The 20527-nt window shown below is 35.7% G+C and overlaps 3 protein-coding genes and 1 long non-coding RNA gene across 6 annotated transcripts; 1 reads left to right on the plus strand and 3 right to left on the minus strand.

The window, feature by feature from the left end:
• Nucleotides 1-20: 20 nt before the first annotated feature.
• Nucleotides 21-1282, minus strand: LOC149041919 (uncharacterized). The gene is made up of 3 exons (XR_016188231.1): nucleotides 1142-1282; nucleotides 878-1045; nucleotides 21-199 (listed from the first exon to the last, which is right to left on the minus strand). It is a non-coding gene; the product is annotated as an uncharacterized LOC149041919 (long non-coding RNA).
• LOC113672339 (uncharacterized) lies at nucleotides 575-7940 on the plus strand. 2 transcript variants are annotated; one of them, XM_027188617.2, is made up of 3 exons: nucleotides 575-1195; nucleotides 6064-6246; nucleotides 6742-7940. In XM_027188617.2, exons 1-3 carry the CDS (start codon nucleotides 763-765, stop codon nucleotides 6795-6797), a joined length of 672 nt encoding a protein of 223 aa, XP_027044418.2. In that variant the 5' UTR covers nucleotides 575-762; the 3' UTR covers nucleotides 6798-7940. The 2 variants fall into 2 exon arrangements, with proteins under 2 accessions (XP_027044418.2, XP_027044417.2); XM_027188616.2 differs by lacking the exon at nucleotides 575-1195 and adding an exon at nucleotides 2829-3994.
• On the minus strand, nucleotides 7386-14520 carry LOC113672337 (adenylosuccinate synthetase isozyme 2). The gene is made up of 16 exons (XM_027188614.2): nucleotides 14174-14520; nucleotides 13165-13232; nucleotides 13037-13071; nucleotides 12855-12917; nucleotides 12482-12532; nucleotides 12255-12306; nucleotides 12003-12048; nucleotides 11592-11653; nucleotides 11469-11501; nucleotides 11210-11258; nucleotides 10914-11040; nucleotides 9849-10003; nucleotides 9152-9276; nucleotides 8630-8727; nucleotides 8348-8497; nucleotides 7386-8044 (listed from the first exon to the last, which is right to left on the minus strand). The coding sequence occupies exons 1-16, from the start codon at nucleotides 14330-14332 to the stop codon at nucleotides 7992-7994; spliced, it is 1326 nt and encodes a 441-aa protein (XP_027044415.2). The 5' UTR covers nucleotides 14333-14520; the 3' UTR covers nucleotides 7386-7991.
• Nucleotides 14521-15438: 918 nt separating this feature from the next.
• Nucleotides 15439-20508, minus strand: LOC113672338 (N-alpha-acetyltransferase 40). Of its 2 annotated transcripts, XM_027188615.2 has the most exons (11): nucleotides 20350-20508; nucleotides 20163-20207; nucleotides 19686-19736; nucleotides 19441-19493; nucleotides 18779-18874; nucleotides 18595-18663; nucleotides 18405-18494; nucleotides 17774-17857; nucleotides 17580-17617; nucleotides 17083-17122; nucleotides 15439-16642 (listed from the first exon to the last, which is right to left on the minus strand). In XM_027188615.2, exons 1-11 carry the CDS (start codon nucleotides 20353-20355, stop codon nucleotides 16504-16506), a joined length of 711 nt encoding a protein of 236 aa, XP_027044416.2. In that variant the 5' UTR covers nucleotides 20356-20508; the 3' UTR covers nucleotides 15439-16503. The 2 variants fall into 2 exon arrangements, with proteins under 2 accessions (XP_027044416.2, XP_089067791.1); XM_089211665.1 differs by having other exon boundaries at nucleotides 20163-20477.
• Nucleotides 20509-20527: the final 19 nt, after the last annotated feature.

Here is a 20527-nt window from a genome sequence, read left to right on the forward strand (position 1 = left end):
CACTTCAGTGAAGCAGGTGATTTTTTTCAGTTCTTTATCATCGATAGCGGCGAGCGATCAGCAGTAAGACACTTACATCAATCAGAACATGTGAATGCGAGAAAAGAACGCTCATAATTCCACGTTTTGGTCTCCAAGGTATCCTTCGTGTTCTACCAAGCATCTCTATTTCGCTGCATTATGGTTGAAGAGTAAATTTCTAGTCAAGATAAAAAAAAATACTTATCATAAAAAATCTAAATTAAAACTAAGCTGAATTATTTAGTGATATTGCTTCCACTCGGCGCGATAAGCGGTAAAGTTAAAAATTGAGCAATTTGTTCTCAATGAAACGAAAATCTTCTATCCTGGCAGTTGACACAATTTCCATGATATGCAAATAGCCGGCAACAGAAAACAATCAGTAGACACCATTATCATTTCCTCTGCGTTTTCTTTTTAATCATGATTTGACACCAAAGAAAAACACGTTCTTTTCTCGTTGGCAGAATAACCACGACGTCATTGATTCAATGATTGGGTGTCCTGGGTTTACAAGAAATGTTATTAAAGATGAAAATCCAAAGCTCTTGACAAACAACTTAAACAAACACGGCTGCCGCACTGAAAAGAGTAATTACTTGTAAATGAAATTTTTTTTGAGCAGAGATACAGTACGAATGCAAATTTGACGTTCGGTAAACATATTTTTCACTTACAGCAAAACTAAGCTATGCGAATTTGAACGCGCTAAAAATAATGTTTGAACTGGTCTGAAAACGAATGCAGTGGGAAGTGGAAAAAATGGCGCCTACCAGCGAAGACGAAAATCAAAGAACTGCCTCAAAGAAACATAATGTGAAGCCATTGCTTCTTACGCAAAATAGCCTTCATGTACCGAGTCATGTTCTGTTACCCCGTGGGTCGCTTTTCGCTCATCCGTATCCTGAGTCAGTTCATCCATTTGAAACTCATGAGCAGCTAAGTCTCGCTGAGCTGCGAACTCAAACAATTGTTGGCGGGAATCATTTGTTAGACACCAGCACCTCACAGCGGTCCACAGAGTCTAATAAACAAGACCATAGAAATGTAAAGAACTCTTACGGCTCTCGAGACGAAAAAATTACGACTAGTTTTGTTCTAAGGAATCTTCCAGTTTTACCTTTCAAAGCTGCCGTGGTTTGTTTGATTCTTAACTGCATTGTACCAGGCGCCGGTAAGTAAAATATGTTTATCTACAGAATGTTTAGTTCAGTTCTGGCGGCAAAGCCATGTTTTAGCTATTTTGGTATTCAATTGAAGCGAAAAATATCTTAATTAAAGCAGTTTCCGCACGTTCAAAATCATTTCCAAGACAAAAGAGTTTGAACCTTAAAATATTTCACCTTTTTTATCCAGACACATTCAAATTGTGTACAGCTACCATGGTAGTCCTCATGCCGTATGATGAGAATGTTTTTATTTTCAAGGGTGGAACTGAGGGGATATCGTAAGTTACAGAAACGACGTATGATGTTTGTTACTCAAATTACATATCTCCTTTAAAACTTGTTAGCGTCTTCCTGGCAAATTTTTAGATCACAAGGGGCGGTCCGTAGACTGCGTTGCAAATTTTTTTGTCGTAAGAATTCTGAATAATAATTTCAGGACTAAATATTAAGAATCTAAAGTGCGTTTGCGAGAAGGAGTCACCCAGACGATCACACACTTCATTTCATGTTTGTGTTTAGGTTTTGAAATGGCTGAAATGATCAAAACTGACATATGTGGTTTATATCGTTTCTCGCGCGACAAACGTAAATAAAGAAATTTGAAGGACGGAGAGACATACATAGCGAGCTACTCGGGATATTTCAAAACACTCGGACCAATATCTAATAATGAAACTGTACAAGCGATTTTTTTTTCGTTACATAATGAACTCCGTAGACTTATCTTCCTCAAATGAAAACTGATCGACCGTTAAGAGATTCGACAAAGGAAGATCTCAGTAGTACTCCAAAACTAAAGGCATCTTCATAAAACCTATTTTATTTATGTGACAGAGGACCTGTTTAAGATCAGCAAATGTCTCCTGTACCGTCTTTAAACCTCTGATCGTACAGTCACACCCTAATTGTGGAATTACTCTTCTGTTTAGTGTTCTTAGATCGAAACGTGTTTTGTACAGCGGTAACTCCTCATAGAATTTATGGCATAGCATTCAGGAGTAGTCCCCGACTCCACTCCCGCAAGTGTAATGTATTCCTGACGAAAGAGTCTTACACGTTTAATTGATTTTACAATTCAAATTAAACCTTTCGTTGTCTTCCCTTATCCATGATGCGATTTTCATAGCACAGTGAAAACTTATCAGATCTGTTTATATCACTTTCCGGCGCAGAATACATTCTACAAATCTTGACATATTTTCTTTGCATAAATTTCCGGCGTTTTACAATTTTAATCTACCCAGATGTAGACATAGAATATCGGCATCACTTTAAAATGAAACATTTTTCCTTCTATGAATTTTTTTCTGGTTGAAAATTAATTTTAGTTTTTCGTAAGCACTTTTAATTATCAGTTATTGGTAATTTCATCGGTAATTTCATTGCTACTTGTTATTATTGATTCAGAAACCTGTAAACTCTGAAGAAAGGCTTTCAGCAAACAGCTCTTTTACACCTCACAACATTATCACAAGCTATGTTCCCGAAATCAGTATTTCTTAATTAGTTGAGAAATTAGAATTGGGATATACAAAAATGTTCCTCGAATGTTAAGAATATATCCGAAGTCATTTGCAAGCGTGTAAATGAACCAAAAATACACAAGTCTGTATTGTGGATGACAACATTAATTCTCGAGCGGTTTATTTATTTCCTTTTCAATGCAAATGTACTAAATTGTTCTTAACCGCTAATCTCCTTATTTTATAGAATTGAAAAGAATATCTGCTATGTTCCAAGTCTCTCTTAAGATGGATATAAAACTCGAAGACATATTTTCAATAGGTTGCAAGCAAAATTGGATCCAATACAAACAACATGAAACATGTGCAAACAGGCTGGAAACTGAGATACCTGTTTTATTCTGCACTTCAAAAAATTTGTGTTTCGCTCTCGCTACAGCTAGCGATGCATTAACGAACAAAAGATCCAATACAAAAGTGTTTAACGCAATATTGTACCTCATTGCCGATAAGAACACGACACTCTGTTTTATTGCGCGCGATTAGAGCTGAAAACCTTTAAAGCATCGATCAGACATATGGTAGTCATATATAAATGCCTTCAGGGCTTTGACGAGCTAAGGACAATTAGGCGTTGATAGATGTGGAATGTAAATTGATCTTCAGGTTGAGTCTATTGTGATGTCAAAGTTTTAATCCATAACAACATCTCGCAGCTTTCTGCTTTCGCTCAGTTCTCTCTCGAGTTCAGTAACAAATCGCTAGAAGCTGATAGAGAATCTTGGGAAATTCATAACTTCAAAATTTATGTAACTGCGGTGAAACATAATGGAGGAGACATCCATTGCTGAGGAATAATCGTTGATTACCTGAAGATGTCTCTTGCCCACAAACAGCGCGGGAGCAGTTCAACACAATTTTTAGTCACTGACGGGGACAACGAAAGTCAGGGCCGAAATACTAAGGAAAATTTGCCAGCTTTGGGATTAAATGCACCAGTTCTTACTGGTGAGAATAATTCTCAAGCTGCGGGCGACTTGAGTGCGGGTCTACCTCAAGTGAAACCCTTAGAAAATGGCAACTATCAACGAAGTTTCAGTCTTGAAAGTTCTCGAGTTACACCACGTTCGGCAAGAGTGTCGAGTTCATCTTCCGCAACAGCTGGCTTGTACACTCCATTTCCTGGATTTCAAATTCCTAATGAAACAATAATCCCAAAGGAAGACCCGGCAACAGTAGTGAAGCGAAAACAGACAATCTCAGCGAAGGATGCCATTCCAGTATTACCGCGTCCCGTCGCCATTGTTTGTCTCATTTTTAACATTCTCATCCCCGGATCAGGTAAGATCAGCTCCATAGTATTGGACTGATTAAACATTTATTCACGGCTGGGTTTTGAAGCAAGAAACTTCTGATGGTATTTCGCTTTATAATTAACATTTTCCAATAGTTTGACCATTAAGATGTATTTTTAACTATCGGACGATCGAGAATTTATTCTTTCCATTTAATCTTACACTCTTTTAAGCTGACGCAATTATGTTTTTAAAGGAAGTCTTAGCCACAAGACTTAAGCCACAAGGATATCACACGGTCTTTCAAACAGAAAATAGAAAGCGAAGTCTTTTCCCGAGTCATTTTCATGATACATCAAAAAGTTATTATTCTCTCACTTCGGCCCTCGCTATGATGTATATGATGCTATAATATGTTTGTGAGGAGCCCAGCACGACGAAGTCTTTGAATTGCGTGTAAAGTAGGAAAACATAAAAAGAAAAGCAAAAACAAAAATCTGGTAATAGAGTTAGTTAAACGGAAATTTCCCAAAAGCATTTTAATTTTCATAACGTAAAACATAGCAAATAGCAAAAGTATACAAAAAAAGAGAAAAACGGAAGAGAAACCAATTATTGGAAAAATGTTTATTACCATAACAGTTTTTTTTATGACACATGACTCTGTAGAATTCGTTATTTGCCCATTAACTCATCGTTATCAACATGCGATTTGTGTATCATATCTCGTGAATCATTTTTCCGAGCAGCCTGTTAAGATTAAGATTGGAAAAATCGTTTCCGTTGAATACTAGATACAACAAAGACCAACCGTAGAAACGCTTCCTCAAACTGTTCTTCTATTTCTTGCCTATTATCAATTGCAAAATGCTCAAACATTTATGCGTAAAAATACTGTCCGTGATGAATTTTGTGATTATTTTACAATTCATTTGTACTAATCCTTAAGTGCTAATCCGAAAGGCCTGATTACTTATTGTCTTTGACGAAGAGATAATTGAAGAAAACAAATTTCTTTTTACCGTGGGCTGTCATTTGCAGAGTTTCTCGCCTTCTTGTCACCTCATATTGGATGGCCAGAGTGCGCGTGCGATTATGAACTCACCACGAAGAAATAATCACTATAGTGTGGTAATGTCAGAACAAAGAGACGATGTGGCAGTGTTAATCAAAGTGGAATCGATAAAGTCGGGCATTTGATTTAAGGAACAAGGCAACAAAATTGTCAGCAAAGTAACGAATCATTAGTGTTTTCAAGCTCGGTTAACAACACTACTCTGAACAAAATAGTTTGACAGATACTATTAGTCCTATCAACATTGCGATTCTTAGGAAAACTATGACACAGTAAACCGATGGATGTGTTAAATGTCAACTATAGCATATTAACGCATTTCTACAATCATTTCTGTTCAAACTCTTTTCTTCTCATCCGTCTCCCCTGAATAAAAAAAAACTTCAGGATGTAACATTAATTTTTTTGGCAGTATCGCCTCCTTTTTCCAACCATTTCCTTTCCCATTATGAGTAACATTGGAGGAAACATTTCAATCCAGTTGTTGTGGGACCTCATCTTTAAATTTTTTCAATTTGGTCTGTCTTCCTTTTACTACGTGTTTCGGTAAAATCTTAGCTTGATAGAATTCGTGCGACACGCGGTTTTACCGCCGGTAAATGAAATGCGTGGGAAAGTATACTTTACCTAGCTTGTATTATATTGAAAATGAATACTCACTAATCATAAGTCTGTTGTTAACTGTAATTTGTGTGAACAGTCAGTGAGAAGCTAGAGCAGGGAAAGGACAATAGACAGTCTGGTATAGTATTGCTTAGAATTACATTTCCAACGAAACAGGGGCGGTCATTTCTCCGAACAACCATTCGTTAAAAGTGCTTTGTTGATAAAGGTCACTTAAAAAATGATGCTTAGTATACGATGTGGTGTTAAATTCAAGAAGCCTCGAAAAAAATATTTTGCCAGGGTAGACAAACACTGATCCACAAATATGGAAACAACTGATACAAACTGCAAACAAAAACTTTGAGATTTGAGAAGTGAGTGGCTGTTTTCTCAATGATGGAATGTTCTGACTTGACTGTGCATTTTCTGTACAGGGACAGTCATATCTGGCCTGATCGCCTTCTTCCTGACACGGAAGAACATACCGCTGATCAGCCGCACTTCCATTCTGTTCGTCAATTGTTTTGTAGGCTTCATGCAGCTGGCAACAATTGTCTTCCTCATGATTGGCTGGTTCTGGAGTATAGCCTGGGGCTGTGCATTCGTAGGATTTTCTGGTAGGTGTATAACATACTTTTAGATCGTGATTCACGTAATAAGTTGCAGTAGATGAGCCCATGTTTGATTTGTTTAGAAGCCAGACAAGAGAACTGACTCTAGTCAATAAATTTGTCTGCCTTGGAAACTATCATGATTCTCTGACAACTTATCTTGTCTTTTTGGACCTTTGTTTTTACAAGGTCAAAACAGTAAAGACTACAGTTTCTGTTTAGAGATTTTGCTGCGTATGCCCTCCCAAATGACTAATATTATGTTTATTGTATCAAGTGTCCCAATTGAGGAACGCAAAGTCTCTTTCGTAACGTCTCACAGTACTTTCCTCGCGTTGGGAGGAGAAAGAATCGCGTGACGAGATGGGACTATGATTGTGGTGAAGGATGTAATTTTAACACTGTTCTTCTAGTTCTCTAAGAAGATATTTAAAAGGTAGAGCTTACTCTAATTTTACCAAATTGAATACGTTTTAGTAAATTTATCATCGTAATTTGCAGAGCGTTACGGTAAAGATCTTGAAAAGGTGGAAGGAATGGAAGTTGTCCCCGCATAACTCCCGACCTCACAGTTTACCTTACCCGTTTGGAGGTGGGCTGACTGTGCCAAAGGGATAGATGTTGAGACTCATCGTTAGGTTTCGAGGTGAACACGTCTCGTGGGCCCTACGGAGATCTACGGTAGCGAACATTTCACTGAAGCAGTTGGAACTAAACCGACTAATGCGCCTTTCCTGAGACTTCGCCGAAAAGGGGGAACCTTACTTGAGGTCTTGAAGTTATTCACTCACATGGCAAACGAAGAAGTTACGTTTTCACCGAGGCTGGTACATCCAACACGAAATTCTACCATAAAAATAACTCTATTTTGTTTGCAGGCATGCAGGGTGATTTTAAAGTTCTTGCTACTACGGAACGAACTTTTTTTTGTTTCAGCAAACATATTCCACAATAGAACGCTGTAATATTAGATGTATGTTGATAGACTTTTTCTTTCCTGCGTTGGGTTGTGCTTTATCACTCTCATCCTGTGTCTTGAGGTAGACAAGAAGAGTTATGGGTTGGGAGGTTTGGTAATTTTACTGAAAGCTGCGTCACAATCCGGATGCTGGGGGACGAAACTTTAAGATACATAGAACAACAAATTGTTTATCACTCGCATTTATAACAGATATTTCTAGAAACTTGCAGACTAGTTACGTTAAAGTTACATTAAAATACATACAGAATACTAAATTCTTATAACCTGCTAGAAAATTATTAATTGTAATCGGACAGAACAATTTGTTTTCACGGCTTTTAAATAAATACATCCACAAATCCACACATCCCCCTGGTGTTTCATTTGTATAAGAGGCTTTTTTTTTTAATCAGCTGGGCCATTTCATTATTTCGTGATTAATATCACCTTCAGTTTCCAGAAATGTACTAGTTTAAAAGTTTCTTCTTTGCAAAATTATTACAAATAATACAATGTAAGAATATCTGAAGTAACTTGTGTCATATTGTGCGGTCAGCGTAGTGTTCATCAGGCAAAGCGTGGAATCCTATCAACAACGTTACTTGACAGAAACTTCTTGCTCTGTTTGTTTCTTTTTACCATTGAAATACCTGTAAAATTTCAACACTCATATTTTGCGTATTCGTTTACAATACAATTAAACAGCACATCAATAATAAAACAGTTAATGGGAACAAAATTGCATTCACAAACACAATACAAGATGGTTTTCGTAAGCCTCTTCATATCTCTAAAACAGAGATACCATGGCATCTCTGGATTTCCCAACTCCAACCCATTGAACTACAAAAAAGAAACGCACAATGTTAGCATACAGCCTTAACATGCCTTCTACCATGGACTTAAAAAATTCATTATTTTCAGCTTAGAACCTTGCACCTGTGTGTACAGGAATAAAATTCTAGATCACTTTGACACCAATTTTATATGAATCCACCCCATGATAGCCAGCATTATGAGGATGTTCCTTTCTGGTTTAAAAACCTTACCCTATCAGTGCTCCTACTTAAAGTCAAGAAATTCATAGGTATATTTTGCAAATCACGGCTATATTTATTCACATTTCACTCAGTCTATAAATCTCACCTGGAATTTGTGTAATTTGTTCAATTTTCCTAATATACTCTTGTGCATTAGCTGGTAACTCATCAAATGTTCTACATTGTTCAATACTGGTCATCCAACCAGGTAGGGTAATGTACTCCACTTCAACTTCATCCAAGACTTCCACACAAGCTGTAACGAACATCAAAGTAAACAAAAACATCTGCCATAAGTACATTCCGTAACACATGTCAAAGTGAAACTTTGTTGTCCTATTCCAATTAATAACTGATGGACATAAGGCAACAAAACCAACAATCATACCAGGGAAAGATTTCATGAATTGTCCTCTATACTTGTATGCAATCCCAATTTTCACCTCCTCAAAAGTGTCCAAAACATCAAGCTTGGCAATCACAAGACTGTGAAATATGAACAGCATTAACCATCAAATACAGAAATTCAAGCATAATATATATATTTTTTCATTTGTAAATGACTGCAAATGAAAAAAATGCCCAAAACATTTCTTCTTAATCTATCTCAATAACCAAACCTATGCTCTGAGCTCACTTTTACTGATCCATAATTAGTAATACAATCCCATTAAACGAAAGTCATATTAAAAATTGTAATTTACCAACACAGTTCAAACCAATAGCTATCAAATCTAAATCTTCATTTTCAAAGTATATTTTAGAAAAATTATTTCCTGTAACTAATTAAAAAAAATGACTTGTTTGATTTTTAACAAACATCAAAACAAAAACAGGAAAAAAAGGGGAGGTAAAGTGGCTGCCATGGTAAATCACTATAAATAACCATGAGTTGAACATTGATATGTACCTTGTAAAATTGTTGATCATGTGTGAATATTTTATCATTACAAGATCAAGCCATCCACAGCGACGCTTTCTGCCTGTTGTTACACCAAATTCCCTTCCTATCTGCTGCATCTTCTCTCCAAGTTCCTGAAAATGCAATTGGGGAGATAAGCAAAATATTTTAAGTTTGAATAGATGGTCAGCATTCATAAGAGTAGTCTTCAAAACCCTAATTCTTTTGGTAGACGTACAGCACTGCAAGTTTGCATCTGACATCTATCAGCATGGGATTAACTCTGAGATCATGATAAAGTTATAACCTTATGGTAAAATTGCCTTTTTTTTATCAAACTCAAGACACTATGTACAACTGTTGTTCAGACTACTCTAGGTAGGTCAGTCAAGTATTATGATATTGCAAATATCTGATAGATGATATAAAGAACCAGGAATAAGGAGCAAAGAGAGCAAGAGTTGAGAGAGGTGACAGTAACACGTTCTAGATAACCTTGACAATTACATCCCCATAATTCGATAGAAATTCACAGCTGTTTCTTTAGCAAGCTTCTGTTTTATTGCCTTGTTGAAAAAAGAGGAAAACACTACAAAAGTAGTAATGGATACCATGTTCACTCAATCTATAATAAATACGTGATGTAACAGTCTCTAAATGCAAAATGAAGAGATCATTAGTTGTTAAGTAAAAAGAAACAAGTTACATTTTTAAGCTCTGTTGGGAATCCTCCAAGACCAACCCTTGTTGTGTAAGCTTTGGTAACTCCATGCACATTGCCGATTGCTGCTGGTGGAATGCCAAGACCTGTGCAAACTGCACCCACAGCACAGTTAGAAGATGTAACAAATGGATATGTACCTGGAAAAAAATATTCAAACATTCTTTGAAATTAAAGACATTCTTTTGCAATTTGCTTACAAAGTGTTCTGTTTGTGCCACCTAAGCTCCAGCTGTGAGATGATCATCTTACAGAATAAGAGTCCTGGCAAAATTGTGAGAGTTTGTATGGGAATATTTACGACCACTCATAGTAATAAAAAATAGTCAAATTCTCAATAAAAATACCTCTATTTTGCAAGATGATGATCTCACAACAGTGTTGTGTTTAAAGCAAATTGGTATCCCAAGGGTAGAAGACATTTATATAAATTTTAAACCTTAAACCAAACAAACTAAACCCAATACATATCAGCCTGGAGAAATTTGACATGGACTATCAATAATGATAAATTTGTTCCATAAGTTACAATGTACTCCTGCCATTGGTCTTAGGTCTAGTTCCTAAGGTTTGTATGGAAAGGGGAATAAAATACATTGTTTAGCTCATGCCAGTTCACAATGAATAGAGCTATTTCAATTGGGAGAGGTTTTGCTATGATACTTACATATTTCACAACAAACTAATCTTCAGATAATTCAATGCGGTAAAGGTCTTCAAGTGGTTATTATAGTACAAAAAGGAAGTTTTCTTTATCTATCTTATACCCAAAGGTTCATCACATTAGATAATGTCTGGACCATATCTGGGCGTGTAAATACAGTTACAGCAGAAATTCAGCTGAAATGAGATGGAGTGTTATGAACAAAATACAGAGAGATGACACACAAATGAAGAGATTGAACAAAATAACTTAAAATGTGGTTTTGTATTTCAAGATGTAATCTTTGTATGAATTATTTGGTACTATTGACTCAATTCAACAAGGTTAACAACTCAAAAATTAAATCAAAATGCATATTTCAAAGCAACACTTGTGCTAAAAATTACCAAAGTCAATATCCAGCATGAGTGCATTGGCTCCCTCCACAACAATTTTGGCCGATTCATTCTGAAGTGCGTTGTTCATGTAACTTACTGTGTCACACACCAAAGGACGGATCTTTTCTGCATAGTGCTACAATTAAAACCAAAAGAAAAAAATTTATAAATTATGAATACTATTTATCCTAAACATAAGTAAACTAATTATTTTGATTGTTAAAAGTGACAAATAGTTACACAAACATATCCAGGATTGCTAAAGCATGAGAACATAAACAGAGAAATTTCTTTAACATCGTTACCTTGTACTTTGTTATCTCTTCCTCAATGTTTGTACTAAGACCTGGATATCTGAGAAAAAGTGAAAAGCACAGTCTGATGTTTAAGCTTAGAATTAGCAATCACATGTACTCCACAAGATGGCTAATTTAAAACTGGCCAGGTAGAGTTAGCACTACGTTCTATTTTGGTTAGGTAAGTAAAGAAAACATTTACACAAATAAACTTTAAATTTAAAGATAAGCAGTGAGAAAAAACAATTATGTCTCTTTTAATACTTACAGCCTCTGAAAATGTGACACCAGTCCTCTGAATCTATTACAACAAAGAATTAACATAGTATCATAATCAATTTGCATGGCTGACACTGATCAAAGCATTCTTTACCACAGGGCAGCTGCTTACCTTCTCTCAAAAGCCTCAAAGTCTCCAACTAAGTCACATATTCTGAGGCCTATCCTTTGTGCCTGTACATGTAAAGGCAACAAAATTAACTCTGAACTAAGTGTATGAAATGAAGATGTAATAAAATGGAGTATGTCAACACATAAACCATAAGACAGGGACAGCTCCAATATGCAGTCACCTCTAGTAATTAAACACATGTTTACAACTACCCTATGGCACTCATCAAGATGCCAAAAGTGCAGTGTTTGTACATGAGTTTTAAAAAGCAAACCTTTGAGAAGACAGCCACAATCAGAACTATGCACTTATGTACACAACTGTGCACTTGTTATGTGAGCATCTAACGATGAAGTTTTATTCTACAATGACTGAAAGATTTCTACTTCCAAACAATGCGAGTAACAGTACCTTTGAGGCATATGTTGGACCAATTCCCTTCTTTGTGGTCCCCAACCTAACAAAAGACAAAAGTTTACAGCTTTACTCACTGGAGGTAATAGACATTACACTAGAAGACGTGAATAAATGTACACTGTATCAGTTAAAATATAATTCAGTCAGTTATATTTACATCAGATGGGATCATTCTATTGCAAATAATATACTTTTGATAGGTACAGACATACTGAATCACCTCAGGCAGTCTTTTATCATACTCACCCTCCCTTTCCACCTTCACGTAATTTGTCAGATTCTTGGTGCAAGTCAAATACTAAAAGGGAAAAACATCATTCAAATATTCGTTAGCATCACCACCAGGTATAATTAAATTAACAATGGATAAAATTACACTGCCATGTTGTTCACACAACCATTTGTACATTTCAACAATCAATCTAAAAAAGATCTGTTATATTACCATTTTAAATGTTAAACATGTTTCTCACCTATATGAGCTCTGTCAGAGACAAGAAGTCTTTTCTCCCAATCAGTAACCCCTGCAAAGCCAGGAAACAAATATAATTTATTTTGATTGATTTCTTAAAACTGCAAATTGAAAGCAATATGCTATTGACAATATAAATTATATGATCACTGTCTTGTCTTTGTAGATACACTGAACATAACAGCAATTTCATGAAAATAAGCCCTAAAGCAGTACATAGAGTATGTAATATAAAGACCTCTATAATAAAGTGCAGTTTCCTGCAACCAATACTAAAGTAGTATAATAATACTAATGATAATACTTCTAATAATAATAATAAAATAATTTATTGTAATAACATGAGGTAAAGAAAGTGGAAGAGAAGGGATCACCTTTAGTTTCAAGTTCTTTCAACTCTTCAAAGAACTGTGGAATGTGCATAACAACACCATTTCCTAACAGAAAAAGAGAACTAAAAATACTTGCAAAAACCACATGCATGCCCCAATAAAATTTATTGACAAGGATTTGTATATAATGATCATACAATTCTGAAAAAAACAAAATTGCTCACCAATAATGCTGACAGCTTTTGGTTGAATCAACCCACTGAAACCACAAAAAGGGTATAATTTATTTTATGGTTAACAAACAATGACAAAATGTAGAAAAGAGCTTTTTGTCATACTGTAGAGTTCTTACCTTGGAACCATATGAAAAAAATATTCTTTTGAGTCAACCACAACTGTATGACCAGCATTGTTTCCACCCTTAAATAGACAGCACAGGTAAATTACATGTTTCTCTGATGACTTTTTATAAGGTGCAGAGAGATCAATGTTTTGGGTTCTGGACTCCCAGATATTACCAGCCATTCTTTTTTCTTAGTCAATATGACCTCAGATTGTAGTCAATTCTGTTGGCTTACAATATAATAGCAGTTACTGAGAGAATTTTAAACTTAAATTTTTAAATTAAAAGTTCACCCTAGGGCAAGTAAAGATTATACTTTACAATAATTTACAGAGTAACTGGCAAAAAAACACATTGCAACCAAGCCCATCCTTCAGCATTTGACCTCAATTCAAGGCAAGTTTATGCCATGAGCTGACCTTCCACTCAGAGTCAATAAATTGTTCCATTTCTTATGTTTGAACATGAACAATACTTGTGTATTGGAAGGATATCTGTCATCACCTTCCTAGTAATGGTACTTCTCCATGGGAAAAGGTAGAGACAAATTTATGAGAATACCAAAAAGTGTCCCATTTCGATCTGATCTCGTAAAAAATTCAGTTTGATCACGCCCACCGACTCCCCTCCAAGCCAAGCTAAGCCAACCAGAAAAAAGATGCTGTGGCCACTGTACAAAGCTCAGGTCAGGGCAAAGTAAATATCTCGAGGGACCCTAACTTTCAAATTCATAACGTCTGTTTGATAAATATTTTGCTCTACTTCAAGATACTAGCAAGGTAAGCAACAGACCAACACAATTGAAATCTACATTCATCCTGTTATGGCAAACAAACAATAAGCAAACAATAAACCATGACCGACTCGCATGCAAATTAATCATGTATAGGTAAAGCAAGTTATGTCCTCGTTAAACTTAATTGACATCTAAGGCGATCATCTAACATATATGTAATACACAGTTTTGCAACTTCCCTTCTATTTATGGACACATTTATCATGGAAACACAGATCTCACCTGACACCGGCAAACAAGATCGGCATCTGTAGCTAAGATGTCAACCAACTTTCCTTTTCCTTCATCGCCCCACTGGGCGCCCAAAACAACTGTCACTTTGGCTCTAGGGCCCACAGCTTTTTTTACCGATGTCCCTAGTCCATTAGTAATGGATGACATCGTAAAGGAATTGAAAAAATCGCAAAACTAAATTTCAACGTAACTTCTATTGTTGTTTCTGATCATCCCTTTCCGCGCCAAACGTGCCCGGGTCAGCTTGGTAACCAGGTCCTGACAGTGTTTCATCCGGCCTGGGGCAAGCCTGGGGCACGACTGGATATGATACCTCCCTAAAAGAAAAATGCTTCTAAAGTTTTAAATCTAATAGACTATTAGTACTACCGATATTATCTAAAAAGGAAACAACTTAAAATCCCGTATCTGGCCAGCTAGACCTGTAAATGTAATGATCCCAACCCTAGAAAAAGAGACAGGCAGAAGTTGTGGTTGTTCAGGAAGAGTTTAAGAAATGAAATCCTCATGAATTCTGGCCTACCAACTCCTTAACTACAACAGAATTCGATAGTTTTGACAGTTTTCTTAAATATTCCCTTATTTTGCCTGATCTGCCCCATTTTTGGTGCGTGCACTCCATGCTCATGTCTAAAGAGTAAGGGTTAACACAGGTTAAGGGGGTTGTGTGCAAACAGTACCCTGTCTACCTTGTTTTTACTAATTTTTTGCACTTTGAAAACAAAACCAAAAAAAACAAAAGGTGCAAACCTTAATTCTTGCAAAAGGCACAACCATGAAATTTCTTTCTTACTTTAATCAGTTTCTTTTGCAAAAAAGAAAATTCAGCTTTATTGGAGCACATGTGCCTAACTAACCATACAATTGGGTGGGATAAATCTAAAAATTATCACCACTAATCAGTGTTACCACCAGTGCCTTTGTTTGGAAGCTTGGCATATTAACTCCACCCATGCTCCTTTAAATCATAATGATGGTGACTTACTTCCTGACACCTATTTACACCTTGTCAGAAAAAAAGGCAGCTAATTGGTGATTGTATAAAAGGACCTCTTGTTGCAGTGTTTGGATCACCAATGATGAAGATACTAGACAGGAGTGTCAAAAAATTGGGTCTATGAATTGTAACTTCTTCAGTTAAATTCATTAAACCAGAGTAGCATCAAACCATGTCTGATTGTCCACCTGGTTGCCATGTGAACTCTAACATATAAAGCTGTCAATTTGCCACCCTACAGATTTCACAAAGGTGATATTTTTATGGCTTAGGCATTTGAACATTCTATTTATGCATGGTAAATAATTACATCATAACATTGCACCAGTAACAGGCAAATAGTTTTATGACCAGAGGAGCACAAGAGTTTGAAACTGTTTAATTAAGTGGTAAGAGAAGATATATGGTCAGGTTAATACATGAGAAGGATCCAGAAATACCATCCTTGGATAAATAAAGTTTAAATTGATGCAAACTAACCCACATAGTTTTTATTAACTCTCACTTTTTGCTTTTTAAGTTATCACCACATCAATTAAAAAGTGATCTCTTTGGCTAAAGTTAACATATTCTATAACAAATTTTTGTCGCCTTTGCAAAAAACAAGTACAAATCAACCTGGTTTATTGGATTTTATATAAAGGTTTTCTAAGAGCAAATGCTTTTTCATCTCTTCCTCTTAAGCTCAATTGCAATTGATTTGTAAATATATCATACTATTTAAAAGTTGACTCTAACTATTTAGCTGCAGCATGTAGAATGAGTGACACATTGGAACCTAGTAATAGCCTGGTGGTAGAGTATTGGAGTGGGAAAGCTGTAGGTCTGAGGTTTGATTTCTCATGGGGACTCAGAATTTTGCTTTAGTCCCACACTCATGATACATTGAAAACATTTTCCCACTTACATTTTATGATACTGTAAATCAGTGTTTATTGCAAGCATCACTGCGAGCACTTGCCATAAGTCAAATTGAAGAAGCATTCTTGTAAAAGTTTCCTTTTAAACTTATATCTACTCCATCAGGTTGAGGAATACACACTTTTAGAATCAACTTATTAAGCAGAAACATTCTGATCAACAACACAAACAAACTAAAGTTATGAATGGACCAGTCTACCTGAGAAGATTTAATGTAGGATCCCTCATACTTTCCACTCATCATAATCATATTAGAGGCATCTAAATGCAACAATTTCTTCTCCTCAATAAACATTTAAGAGAATTAGTTAAGTGCATGGGGAATGAGATGGATGACATGGGGGTAGAGGAGGGGAGATATGACAGAATATGATGGGTGGTCACAAAATCTGATGAAGGTCTAAGCAGCTGTGTCCCTGCTGCCCATGTCATTGTTTGTAGCTGCTTTTCTCACCAAAGGTTTACTCAGGATGTCGTAAAAATAATCCTCAGAGTTCATTGGATCCCAGATGCCTGGTGAAGTCTCATCTGCTTGGAACCTAACAATGTAAAGAAACAAACAAGTCTTTTTCTTTTTCTTGCTAGTTCACTCCCCCTCCCAAAAAAAAAACATCACATGTCAAAAATTCCTCTTATCTACCCTCTTCTGTCAAAAGAGTCAAGTATAAGAAATTAGAATTACTGTAAGTCTAATGTGTGCTATTTCTTTGGTTCTTAATTATCAAAATTGTACAGCCATTTAAAACATTTCCACCCATGCAAACTAATCAAACAATGAAATATCCCTGCAGTAATGTAAGGTGTTGACATGGCTGCGGTGATAAATGGTTCTCTTTACAATTGTATCAAATGCATATACCAATACAAGGTATACTTCATCACTTAATTTAAGTTCCTTAATCCAAATGAAAAGAACACTCATTAGAGATAATTTTCTTTTTTTTTTCACATAACTTAGATGAGATTTCTATCAACCTACTTCATAATCTTGATGAAAAAATTTTGAGCTCTCTCATTCTCTAGAATTAAAAAAACAACAAGTCAGTAACTACTGAGTCTTAAATGGTTCTGTGTATTCACTTTGATTATCTTAAAATGTCCATTAGATACATGTATTGAGTGAAGTCTTGCACTTTCCATAATTTTTATGCATTTCTCTGAATCTGTCCATGCATAACATAAAGGTTCAAACAAATCACATGATTAACGGGTTTCAAAAGCCAGGAAAGAGGGGCAAAAGAGTAAAACAAAATACATAAGTTGAGATATTTATTGCCAAGCTGAGTCTGGGGGAATTATGAACACTCTTCACATGAAAATATTAGTATACCTTAATCACTTTGATTAATATTAATGAAAAGAGCCAAATGATTTTCACTACAGATCTTCCACAGTACACCAATAATAACTTTATTGTTTCAGTCATAATGGAAATAAGTTTCATGAAATAAGAATTAATATCTCCTGTATACACACCCTTAAACACTGTTAACATGATTTTCTTCATCTGGGCTCTAAAATAATAAAATGTTTGGAAAATTAAACCAGGCTATGCACATGTAATATATGATATACCCACCTAACATCCTTGATAGTTAATAAAAATTGTTCATGCCAACAATGGTGCGATGAATTACTTATAATAACAAATTAATACACCTAAAACCAACCTGTGGGCAATCATCTCTAAAATCAGCATTAGGAACTTTCCAAGTCCTTTGCCACGGGCCTCAGATTCCACTTGGATCTCATAGCTAAGAAACAAAGAAGAACTAAGTTGTCAGTACTTACATCAACACATACTTCAAATATTTTATAACATAAATACATAAAAAAATTAATTTCCATGAAATATTGCAGCCCTAATTACCAACTTTATGTTGGCAATTATCTGGATGAGCCAGACCTGTTGCCACACAATGTAATCACTTTTGGTGGATCAAAACATTTTGCTTGTATACTGCTAGCCATTTTTAAACCAATAAGTTTGACTAGATATGTGGCCCCTTTTGAGCCATTATGTTCAGCTGTGATTGGCTTGTATTCAAAAACTGTGATCATGCATTTCCAAGATATGTTAATGATCTGGATGATGATGATGATGATGTATATTTGGTCAAAATTATTGCATCAAGAAGAATGACAGAATGCAGTCAAATATTGTAATCTATAATGCAAGTGACCACATTACAAGACAAAGGACAAATGATACTGCATATCCACAAAAATGAATAATCGACTTGTTTTCAAATTCATGTTTTTAAGGGCATTCTTCATCAATTATATCAAAGTTAAACTTACCAGTAAAGCACTTCGTCTCCCTCCTCCAAGTCAAACCTAAAATGTGAGAATGCCACAGCTTTTCCAGATTCTTCTCTGGCAATCAAATATCTAGAGACCAAAAGAACACTCAGCCAAAATCATGGGTAGCTGTATCTATCAAATACATGGCTAAGGATGAACAACACTCAAGGGCTTTGTCTATAGTTACCGAGCTTTATCTTCTGTCATTTCATCTCTCTTCCTTTTGTCATTCCATCCCCAGCTGCTATTCTCATAACTGTAGTTTTCAGAAGAATCAAAATGATTACAAGATCTATGAAAGATAACAATTTTCAAGCAATAGACCCACATTAATGAATAACCTGAGTTTCAAAATTTGTAAAAACACTTACAGTAACTGCATGTTGTGTTTTGTGAGGTCAAATGCCCAGTTGATATCCTCAGTAGACATGTCTTGTAGTCGCTTGCACTCAAGGCAGAGATCCAACCTAACAAAATGTATAAGAAAGTTAAAACACTTTTTCAATATTGGTTTTTTCCCCCTCTAAAAGTGTGGGATGTCACTCAAAGCATATTAAACTTGTCAACAATACAAGAACATAGGGTGGTGTTTGGTGTTGAAGGAGAGAAAACTGTATCAAGGTTCAGCAGGAGACTATGAAAACCACATGAAAGGCATCCAGCCAGCCAGGATTGTTGGACTGCAAACCAAAAGAAGACTACACCTTCTTATCCCACACTCACCAGAGGGTTGGAAGGTAAGTGGAATAGCAACAAACCAGCATGCCCATCAAGAAAAAAACACATTGACAAAAAATGACTTGAGGTGTGTAGGGAAGCTATAAAACCCAACAGTCCCTGTCATATCATAAGATTTTCCTAGCTGTGCCTATAACATGACACCTCACTGTCTTGATTCTTACCCAGACTTACATTTAGCCATGTCTAATTTTCAATGCAATGCAAATCAATATTCTCTGAGCCCTTGTCTTCCCCTATATTTAATGAAGTTTAAATGTTCCATTTTTCCATGTCATATCCACATAGAGCTCACCCATTTCGGTTGAATGTCTTGAAGGCAGTTAGAGATGCCAAAGGATCTTTCACCTGAACAAATAAAAACGTTATATACCTTCATTTATAAGAATTCAACCCATGATTCAAGTAAATCAGGTGATCACTTCTTTCAAAATGGTAAGATTCTTATCTAATATTTTTATGTTGTTGTTCAGTTAATTTCACTTAATTCCTTACAATTGCTTCTTCACAAATATCAGTTTCACTAGATATCACAATTACCTCATTAGCAACATCAATAACAGCTTGGGCAGCATTAACTTTGGCCATTTCCTTAAAACAAAATGCAAAATGTCTTTCTTAACAGGATTATCTAATTATTTAGTATATTGTGCTTAGTCACAAGATATAATTTAATCTAATTGAGTGGACAACATGCATTTCCTGTAAAACCCAAATCAAAGATACTTAAAGTTGTTCATCGCTCCCCGCCACAACGATAAAACCATGTGACAACCTTAATATGAAGTAATGGAGTGTTGATGATGAAGAAGAAAACCCCAACTGTAAACACTATTACCGGTATTAAAACCTTCCCCATGAGCTAAAAAAAACATTTTGTCTGGATAAAGAAGATGTTGCATTCTATAATAGTACTTAACTATGTCCTTGATGGGTTTCTCGATCGCAAGTTAAAGAGGGTTTAAAGTGGATCCTGATTATGAGGTTCGACTTGCAAAGAAATATTTCTGAACTTACCTCCTTCCTTTTTAGCTTCTTCTCTTTACCTTTGCTAGATTTCTTCTGCGGACATGAAACACAGAAAGAAAAAAATATGCAACACGATGTGGCATAAAGGTTTAAAAATAAAAAAGCCTTCCGATTGCTGAGCACATACTTCAGCCTTAGAAACTCTGATCTCAGAAATTTCTGAGGCATAACCTACCCCCATTTTGTCAATAATAATGAAATTAACTGTTAATTATGCCTGACGCTGACTACTATCGCTTTGAAATATAAATATACGCCAAAATATTTCTCTCAAAAAATTATCGTTTCCCGCGCGATTTTATCCGCCATCTTGAATTTTATAAGTTTTAGGATGCATGCTGGGAAATACTCTC

The sequence above is a fragment of the Pocillopora damicornis genome, chromosome 7, assembly GCF_964200805.1.
Source record: "Pocillopora damicornis chromosome 7, jaPocDami1.2, whole genome shotgun sequence".
NCBI lineage: Eukaryota > Metazoa > Cnidaria > Anthozoa > Scleractinia > Pocilloporidae > Pocillopora > Pocillopora damicornis.

Bases quoted from the DNA above. Each gene is read 5' to 3' on its own strand.
- LOC113672339 (XM_027188616.2), top strand. From the start codon at position 3,529: ATGTCTCTTGCCCACAAACAGCGCGGGAGCAGTTCAACACAATTTTTA. The intron at 3,995-6,063 runs GTAAGATCAGCT...TTTTCTGTACAG, and splicing joins CATTCTCATCCCCGGATCAG to GGACAGTCATATCTGGCCTG. The intron at 6,247-6,741 runs GTAGGTGTATAA...CGTAATTTGCAG, and splicing joins TGCATTCGTAGGATTTTCTG to AGCGTTACGGTAAAGATCTT.
- LOC113672337 (XM_027188614.2), bottom strand. From the start codon at position 14,332: ATGTCATCCATTACTAATGGACTAGGGACATCGGTAAAAAAAGCTGTG. The intron at 13,233-14,173 runs GTGAGATCTGTG...TGTCTATTTAAG, and splicing joins ATCTTGTTTGCCGGTGTCAG to GGTGGAAACAATGCTGGTCA. The intron at 8,045-8,347 runs GTGAGATTTATA...TCTTTTTTGTAG, and splicing joins ACAAATTACACAAATTCCAG to TTCAATGGGTTGGAGTTGGG.
- LOC113672338 (XM_089211665.1), bottom strand. From the start codon at position 20,342: ATGCCTCAGAAATTTCTGAGATCAGAGTTTCTAAGGCTGAAGTATGTG. The intron at 19,737-20,162 runs GTAAGTTCAGAA...TTTTGTTTTAAG, and splicing joins AGAAGCTAAAAAGGAAGGAG to GAAATGGCCAAAGTTAATGC. The intron at 19,494-19,685 runs GTAATTGTGATA...TTATTTGTTCAG, and splicing joins TTATTGATGTTGCTAATGAG to GTGAAAGATCCTTTGGCATC.